The sequence below is a fragment of the Lycium ferocissimum genome, chromosome 10 (assembly GCF_029784015.1).
Source record: "Lycium ferocissimum isolate CSIRO_LF1 chromosome 10, AGI_CSIRO_Lferr_CH_V1, whole genome shotgun sequence".
Taxonomy (NCBI): Eukaryota; Viridiplantae; Streptophyta; class Magnoliopsida; order Solanales; family Solanaceae; genus Lycium; species Lycium ferocissimum.
Genome location: NC_081351.1, coordinates 62,346,659 through 62,356,577, shown reverse-complemented (window position 1 = coordinate 62,356,577; position 9,919 = coordinate 62,346,659). Strand labels below are relative to the sequence as shown.

The 9,919-nt window shown below is 41.2% G+C and overlaps 1 protein-coding gene across 1 annotated transcript; it reads right to left on the bottom strand.

Moving 5' to 3' along the window:
- Positions 1–8,326: 8,326 nt before the first annotated feature.
- Positions 8,327–9,359, bottom strand: LOC132035068 (uncharacterized). The gene is made up of 2 exons (XM_059425385.1): positions 9,161–9,359; positions 8,327–8,943 (listed from the first exon to the last, which is right to left on the bottom strand). Exons 1-2 carry the CDS (start codon positions 9,357–9,359, stop codon positions 8,327–8,329), a joined length of 816 nt encoding a protein of 271 aa, XP_059281368.1.
- Between the last annotated feature and the right edge of the window lie 560 nt (positions 9,360–9,919).

The window sequence follows — 9,919 nt, the reverse complement described above, 5'->3', positions numbered from 1 at the left end:
AAGAAATGTTTTTCAAAGAAAGCTAAGCATGCATGGCATCCGCCCTAAGAGGCACTCATATGTACAGGTTACTCTCTTATCTTATGATATGTTCTATATTTCCATTCTGTTATTATTCATGCTTTGCATCCCTTACTATGTTATTATTCATGCCTTACATACTCGGTACATTACTTGTACTGACGTCCCTTCTTGTGGATGCTGCGTTCATGCCCGCAGGATCAGATAGCCAAACCGACGATTCACGAAGGACCTCCCCTCGCGGCCGGTCGGTACGCTCCATTGATCCGGAGCTGCACCCCTTTTGGTATGCTATTCTGTTATGTACATATATGGGTATGGCAGGGCCTTGTCCTGTCCTTTCTACAGTCTATATTCTATAGAGGTCTGTAGACAGTGATATGTAGCCATGATGTTATGCAGCCTCGTCGGCGCTCATTTTGTTGTACAGTATATATGTAGCGGCCAAATCGGCTTGCGCTGTTACTCTCAGTATTTATGTCTATATGTATGTGTTGGCCGTGAGTTTCCGATATGGTATCTCTTATGTTGATTGTTCAGGAGACAAGATAGCTCGATTCACAGGTATGTATGGGCCCGGGATAGTCGGTGAGAAGCAAATGCAAGCATAGAGTGCTTGACCAAAGAATGGTCAGGTACTTGTCACGACTCATCGGTTTGGGTCGTGACAAAAGTGGTATCAGAGCAGTTCGTCCTATGGGATTGTCTACAGACCGTGTCCGGTAGAGTCCTGTTTATGGGTGTGAAGCCGGCCACACTTATAAACAGGAGGCTGCAGGGCATTTAGGAATCATTGACCTTTCCTTCTATCTTAGATCGTGCGATAGAGCCAGAGTCTAGGGAAGATTGCTTCTGACCTCTTTTCCTGTAGGTAGGCGCAGATTGACGAAAAGATGAAGAGATCAACTTCGGGCAGTGGGGGCGCTAAGAAGGCCCCCAGATCAGATCCAGGACCCCAGGCTCCAGGACCCAGCAGGAGGAGCCTCAGTTATTCTATTGAGACTGATCCTCGGAGGACCCAGCGACGATTCCTCCAGAGTTTTTGAATCCCAGGGAGGAGGACCCCCCAGAAGACAGCTATGACACAGATCCGTCTGAGTATTCGTCTGTGACACCGGAGGAGGAGATCCCTGAGGTCATACCATTTGCTCCTATGGTAGAGCACTATGTCAGACCAGCCTCCCCGGTGAGTGTTACGGATTACTCCAGCCCCCTATCCTGGCCATCGGCAAACCAGGAGTTGCTCGGTTATCTATATCCCTCGAACTCAGATGAGAGAGATGACGAAGGGAAGACGAGCAGATAGTGGGTAGACGATGATAAGGAGCACACTTCACCTTATAGCCCACTAGATCAGACTAGAGACCGATCGGCTACAGGTATATGAGCCTTTATTGAAATTTTCTATGTATGTGTATTTGCTGTAAGATTATTACTTAATAGCGGCGAGCGAAAATCCAAAGGGGCCGATAACCAAGTGTTTATAAGTAACGGCGACCAAGGTGTTTTCGCCACCATTGGGAATCTTGAAATTTGGGATGAAAGGTAGCCATACACACGGATGAAAGGTGCATATCGAGTAAAATAATATTTGTGTAGTCAGAAGAATAAGAGATCTTTTCTAATCCAGAGGGAGATGCATTATGAGAATGTTTTGGAATCTGTTAAGACCTCAACTTGCTCTAGATTATATGATTAAGGTCATGCAGTAAGGTGGGTGCCATTATATTAGCACTAACACACCGGATTTTATCAAAGTTTCAGGGTTAAGCATGCTGGGGTGAGAGAAATATTAGGATGGGTGACGCCCTGGGAATCGTACTAAAAGTTCTATAAATTTAGACATAAGAGACAAATGAGAAATTAGAGAAGCATAAGGGAAATTGGAGTATGCGGAGTGGTTAGAAACCCTAAAAAGCCTCAAATAATGAGGCGTACTCGACTGGCAAGGAGAAGGAAGGTGCATCACAGCTTTAGAATTAGGATAGAGTTTAAAGTATTCGGAAGTACTTTGTAAGCGAGGCGTTAGAAAAAAAAAAAAAAAATATATATATATATATATACGTATGCGTATGATATCCCATATATGGCTGTATCAGCAGGTATGTGTATCCCAGCAACTGACGTTGCGGTATATTGAAGGTATTGATCAAACAGGGCGGTAAAGTTCAAGTGACAAACGTTACCAGGTAAGCTGATGTTATTTTCACTACAAGTTAGGTTTGGAGAGTTCTAATGCAATGATATTTGGAAAAGAAAGAAAGTGAATATATGGAAGGTAAGGAGATCAAAATGTCAAAAGTAAGAAATATGAGTGAGGGAAGCCTCCAAGAGAGACGACGGGCAAAGCACGGGGCTGTTTGGGTAAAAATTCAAAGGTAGGCATGTGAAAGAAAGGAAAGTGTGGGGTCAGAGAACGGACTTCGATAGGTAGGACTAAAAGGATAGTGACCACAACGAGGAATGTGAAGTAAGAGAAAGAATGATCAGGTCTCGCAACGATGCTAAGAGATTTCCAGCTCTCGAAAGGTATATATAAAGGGAAAAATGGGTAGTCATATTGATACGGTTGCCTCGGACATGGAGAATCTTTCTTAAAGGATGACTGAAGAATAGAACGAATTTGCATGTTTAAAGGAATATTTTGCGAACTTCGGAGACGATACTATAAATAACAAGAGAAGAAGGGTGAAAGTAGGGAAGGTATACTAACGGGATGATCGAAGGTAGAGGAGATCAATTAGGGGTAAAGTAAATGGAAAAAAAAAACCTTTAACTATGGGAGTAAGAAGGATACTTTAACGAGTTGGCCGGAGGAAACCGATCAACCATCGAGATAAGAACGAGGATGATGGAGCGACACATATGATTAGAAAATTAATGACGTGAGGTAAGAATTCCTATAAAGATCGAGATTCGATCACAGAGGAAATAGAATGAAATGTGAGGAACGTGCACGGAAGACAACCCGGCCGTAGCATCAAAAAGACAGACAAAGGCTCGATGAACGAGGATGGAGAGAGTGTAAACTGTAAGAATTCCATGCTAAGAGCAAGACATAGCAGGACACTAGGAAAAACTTTGATGCACAGCTGCAATGCAAACGCCTAGTTAGGAAGAATTGCAGGTAAATGAGCTAAACGGGTGGAAGGACTAGTAGTGGATGGAAGGGTATGGAATATTGACAAAATGGTATGGTATAGACATAAATGGAAGGAGAACTCAGGGTAAGAAGAATCTTAGAGAAGTTATAAATAGAGTCGGGAAGAGAGACGAAGGGTAAAAGAGTAGAGCATACTCGAACACTTCATAAAGGACATAGTGAATCCTGACGTCTCCATTAACTCATCGGTCCAGGAAAATCATCATTCACAAAACAAAAAATTATGGTAAGATGGTAAAGAAGGTATCGGGACCGGATCTGACCCTTATAAGTATTCCGGTTGAATACAAGATGGTAACTAGTAAGAAGACAGATAAGTCAGACCATACGATGAAGGACTTCCACCTTAAGAAGACCGTAAAAGGCGATAGATGATTATTAAAGACAATTATACCCTCGAAGGCTATTGTGTATAAGGACGAAATCCAATAAAATAGGTGGGAAGAGCATATTAGACTTGAAAGGAATTATGACATTTTCAAGCTCCTTTGTTAATTAGGAGGAAATTATTAGGAAGGCGGTGTATTGGCATATCAAGAAGGCATCAAAAAGGATAGACACAAATCGAAAATAAGTGATGCCATGATTATTAAAATAGGGAAGGAAGTATGGAGAACAACTCAAGTGAGCACTTCATGCCAATATGAGCTACGATATTTCTAGACCATGATTTGAATCCCTCGTATCGGGAGGAATTGCGCCGTACCTAAGTATGCAGCGACATGTCCAAAAGGGTAATAAAAAGAGCAAGAAAGGTCCCCAAGCTAAATTCACAAAGGGAGATAAAGAGGATGACGAACCCAAAGGACACTTGGGATGACAACGACTATTATAACAAAAGCAACAATGATTGGTAGTTTGGTAATTTTCTGAAGAAAGGAAGAACGCTGCTCTTACGAATGGAAATAAAAGAGTTCACCGGGTATTAGAAAACATTTCATGGATCACTAATTCTACTGAACATGAGAGCATATGCTATAGAATTATATGAACCGTCAACGTGAAGCTATACCCAACTACAAATTGCAAGAGGGTCACATCAGAAAGCCAATAAGGAATAACGACGGATGAAGCGACCGCCGGTACAAGGAAATCGAATATATATATATATATTTATATATATATATATATATATATATCGTAATGAATTGAGAATTGCTTAGTCCTATGCTTCTGGGTTGTATTGCGAGATTTGAGGGAAGGAGGTTAAAGAAACAGTTGTGGCAGGAGGTCAAAAATGTGGCGAGCTACAAATTTAGTTGAACTCGGATTATGAGTTTGCCATCAGTGCAACTGTACTGCGAAGAATAATAAATGGCGAAGAAACATTACGCACATACGTATTTTGGATATTGATATGGCTGGTCTTGGAAAGAAACTGGGGAAAATAGCTTAAGGAACATAACCATTATGCTCACTAGCGACAAAGTCATGTTGGATAAACACTTGGAATGTAAGGGTAAGAGAGATGGCGACAAGGATGTAAGGATTAAAGAGCCTGACTAACGAACTACAAAGAATTGGTACAGTGTCTATCTAAGATCACCAGATATAAAAAAAATAAAAAAAAATAGGGAGGAAAGCCGAGATGGCACCGAAGTAGTAAACGCAAAAAAGGGCACCGTATATGAGAAAGGTGGTTGCCCACTAACAAGGAAATAAGGAGCGGAAAAAAGAGAATACTTATAGGACAATGAATAGTAATGGCACATCAAGTCAAGACTACAATAATGGAGACAGAACGAGAGTGAGATGCTAGTTAATTTCCGACCATGTACATGAGGACAAAGAAGCGAAAGAAGCTAACTGAAGGCAATAATAGAATTAAGGAAGAATGAGAAGAGGCTGACCGAAGTTATAGTTTAAGCACATGGTAATCAGACCCTAAGAGGAGAATAACCGCTATGGCGAATCAATGATGGCGTCTTAAGTTTACAAACTGCAACATTCGAGGACGAATGTTTCTAAGGGGGGAAGGATGTTACAGCCCGAAAAATTTCGCGCTACAAGATCATAGACGGCGTGATACGAGCTCGGAAAAGAGTAAAGTCATACAAGGATTAGGGATGAAGATTAGGTGATCTAAGTCTAATAATATATACATATATGACATTTGGAGACCATAAGGGATGAATTGGTTCATATGTTGCTTGACCAAAAACCCTCGTCACTGTAAGCCAAGTGGGGCCCGGAGTTTTATAAGTGACATGTGAAGAGACATATGAGTAGTATATGGGAAGTTCAGCAAGTCCTAAGAAGGACCCTTAAGCCAAATATGGGCATAAGCCCTTCAAAGGGATGATTTAAGTAAATGTTTTCGGATGATCTGCCTTAAAGAAGCCAAAACGTTATTATAAGTTTGGAATTTGGAAAGACACCAAGAATGAAAGTTGTAGATAATTGAAAGATCTTTCCAACCATAGGTCGTGGGCTCTCATGTGATATCGAGATCAAAAGTTATGCGCGTTTTAAGATCGATTGTCTGGGCAGAGAAATAACCCTGCGCGAACGGGCCAGAAGGTGCCGCAAACGTGCAGGGCTGGACTTTGTAACTCAGCGCGAACGCGCCACGTGGCAGCGCGATCGCGCTGAGCAATTTTTAAGTCGATCCAAGCAGAACCTGGACCGTTATAAAAAGCGGACAGCCCCCTCATTTTTGTCCCAAACACACCAAAAACCCCTCAAATATTCCAGAAAACTCCCCAATATTCCAAACATCAACTTTTAGCCCAAAACCAGGTATAATTCCCAAATTTCGGTCCAGTTTTTTTGATAGTTGCAACTACTTAAATTGTGTATAAACTTGTTGTGGCTTAAGCTCATAAGGTGGAGAAGTGAAGATACGGCAATATTATCGAGAGAAAGATATTAATCTTGTGCTATTAACGTTAATCTTAGTTTATTTACGGAAAAGGAGCTGCAAAATTGTAATAAAATGATTCTTTGACGGAAATATGGTACAAACACCATATGGGATGTTTATGAAGTATTTTGGTATTGGAAATATTATGGTTAATGTTGTTATTGTTGTGGCTATTGTTGGTTGTTGAATTGAGAATTCGGGCTAGGCATATAAACAGGGGAGATGTTGCCCGATTTTTGACAGAAAGTAGAATAGTTTGATTTAAAAATTGAAACAAGTGTGGGATAAAGAGGCTAACATTAGTGTAAATCCTCTTCAATGTAGACTTATGGCTCGGACGCATAAGCGTAGCTAATAGGAGGTTGAACAGGTATGTTAAGGCTCATCCCTTTCTTTCAAAGGCATGATTCCTATGTTACGATTTCATAAATGCTTCCATAACTTCTTTGTTTTCAAAAGTTAGAAGTCTATGATTCCAAGGGATGATTCCTTTCCTGATAACCTGTAAATGTTCTCCAAAATGTCCGTATTTTTCCAAAACAGAGGTTTATGATTTTGTAAGCTCTTATGACAACAATGATGGACATGTGTTTATCATGATGACAATGATGCCAAAGATGAGTATGATGACTATGATGAGAACGATTTTATGGTTAAAGGTTCCAAGTTTATGTTTTCAATGACGATATGAGAATATTGAGCTATCTTTTGACTTTATCATTTTATTCATTATTGTGATCTCACCTTATACTAATTGTTCCTTCAAGGTGAGACAAAACGACCATGATTATTCCATAATATAATCGGAGGTTACCGACCTTACGTCACTCCGATAGATACATGACTTTCTTTGGGCTCTCATGCATGCTGCTTATATGATATATGTATATGATATATGTATATGTATATGGGGAATATGGGAAAAAGGGAGTGGCGCTATAGACGCATGGCCACCTGATCAGTTGGTGCAATATGATATGATCCCGGACGCGTGAAATACGTGGTTAATTAGATCGGGCCGACATTCCTCGGCATATTTTATGTATATATGAACAAGAAATGTTTTTCAAAGAAAGCTAAGCATGCATGGCATCCGCCCTAAGAGGCACCCATATGTACAAGCTACTCTTTTATCTTATGATTTGTTCTATATTTCCATTCTGTTATTATTCATGCTTTGCATCCCTTACTATGTTATTATTCATGCCTTACATACTCGGTACATTACTCGAACTGACGTCCCTTCTTGTGTATGCTGGGTTTATGCCCGCAGTATCAGATAGCCAGCCCGACGATTCACAGCAGTAAGACCTCCTCTCAGCGGCAATCGGTACGCTCCATTGATCCGGAGCTGCACCCCTTTTGGTATGCTATTCTGTTATGTACATATATGGGTATGGCAGGGCCTTGTCCTGTCCTTTCTACAGTCTGTATTCTATATAGTTCTGTAGACAGTGATATGTAGCCATGATGTTATGCAGCCTCGTCGGTGCTAATTTTTTGTACAAAGATATATGTAGCGGCCAAATCGGCTTGCGCTGTTACTCTCAGTATTTATGTCTATATGTATGTATTGGCGGTGAGTTCCCGATACAGTGTCTCTTATGTTGATTGTTCGGGAGACAAGATAGCTCGGGCGACAGATTATGTATGGGCCCAGCATTAGTCAAGGAAAATTAAATGCAGTACAGAGTGCTTGACCGAAGAATGGTCGATACTTATCACGGCTAATCGGTTTGGGTCGTGAACAAAAATGAGGGCCTTGGTCCTTTTATCGGTTGTGGAAGTCAGTGGAAACCGAGTTAAAATTTGTCCTTCGCATTCGCGGCCCTGGATCACGTTCGCGAAGGGTTATTTCGTCCTCCTCTTCCCATTTGCGGCCCTTTGGTCGCGTTCGCGAAGGGTTAATCGTTGCTCTTGTGGCCTAACTTGTAACGTCCATAACTCCCTACTCCGATGTGATATCGACGAGCGGTTTATTGCGTTGAAAACTAGACTTCATGAACTTCAATTTAGGCTTTTGCTTTGCTCTAAATCTCCTCATATACTAAAAGATATTCTTTCTCCAAGTTGGACCAAAATTGCCACTCATATTTTCTCCAAAGTCCAACAAACTTAATTTCCTTGATTCACTTGCCCTCCAATCTTTCCGTAGATTATTATATGAGCTTAAACCCTCATAATCATAAGGTGGGCGCATATAATCTCATATATCCTAGAAGGTATTCCAAAGATCCACAATTACACAGCTAACACCTAACGAATCTTAACGTACAAAACTACGAGGTGTAACATTCCAACTCAGCTTCTTGTATGATTCGAAGTGAAGGGATTTCTACTTCAAGTGGTATTACCGTTCGCCATACACCAACAGTATGGAGTAGCCCCAAATGAGTTCTGGTAGTAGTACGATACCCTAGTAATGCATATGGCAGTTGTTCATGCCAGTCTTTGTAGTTATCAATCATCTTTCTAAGGATCTTCTTGACGTTTTTGTTGGCGGCTTCCATAGCCCCGTTCATTTGTGGCCGGTATGCTGTTGAATTCCGGCGAGTGATTCGAAACTGTGCACACATTTCTTTCATCAAATGGCTATTCAAGTTAGCCCCATTGTCTGTTATGATTAATTCTGGGATGCCAAATCGGCATATGGCGTTGTTGCGCACAAAATCTGTGACTACTTTCTTTGTTACTGATGCATAAGATGTTGCTTCCACCCACTTGGTGAAGTAGTCTATGCCGACCAAAATGAAACGGTGTTTGTTTGATGCAGTTGGCTCAATTGGTCCTATGACATCCATGTCCCAAGCGGCAAATGGCCAAGGCGACGTCATAGCATTCAGTTCTGTCGGAGGGACCTTTATCAAGTCTCCATGATTTGACACTTGTGGCATTTCTGGACGAATTTGCAACAATCGTTCTCCATGGTAATCCAGTAATAACAAGTTCTTAATATTTTCTTTGCTAGCACAAACCCATTCATGTGAGGCCCGCAGGTTCCAAAAAGATGTACTTCTTCAATCAATCTTGTGGCTTCGATGGAGTCAACGCATCTAAGAAATCCTAAATTCGGGGTTCTTTTGTACAGAACATTCTTGTTGCGAAAAAAAAACTATTCATCAATTTCCTGATGCTCTTCTTCTGATTGATGGTGATTCCTTCAGGATATTCTCCTTTCTCCAAAAACATTTTAATGTCAACGTACCAAGATTTTCCATCTGTCTCTGCTTCTACAAAAGCACAGTGAGCTGGTTGATCTCTGATTTCAACTTTGATAGGATCAATGTATCTATTGTCGGGATGCTGAATCATGGATGCTATTGTTGCCAATGCATCAGCAAACTCATTTTGGGTTCTTGGTATATGTTTGAACTTGACTTCTTGGAACCGGTCTCCCAATCTTTGCACAAGTACGACATACGGTATGATCTTATCGTTTTTGGTGGCCCACTCTCCTCGAACTTAATGAATCAACAAATCCGAGTTGCAATTTGTCACACCCCGATCTTACTAGTGTGATGGGCACCCGACCCCGTAACCGAGCCGAGCGAACCCACCGACTCTTATTACATATATAGACTCCCTTAGACTTTTACATTACTAAGAATGAAAACGTAGTAAAACCTTCAAATTTTTTTGTACTCAATTCAAACAAAATCTATATTTATACGAAACACATAACATAACACTTATGGCACATCGGGCGGGGTGGAGCCGCCGGCCGACCGACTTTCTATGCCCACAACTCGTCTCGCAAAGTCTCTAACCGCAATCGAAATCCTAGCATACAAGCTCGACTCGCCACACCCGCAGCGAACCGAGCTCGCCAACTACGCCGGAACATCTTTTATGCTAACTTCGCATCATCCGGG

What these genes read in the sequence shown, in the direction of transcription:
- LOC132035068 (XM_059425385.1), bottom strand. Translation starts at nt 9,359, where the DNA reads ATGATTCAGCATCCCGACAATAGATACATTGATCCTATCAAAGTTGAA. An exon ending in CATCAGGAAATTGATGAATA is followed by an intron (nt 8,944 to 9,160) that starts GTTTTTTTTTCG and finishes AAATTCGTCCAG; the next exon opens with AAATGCCACAAGTGTCAAAT.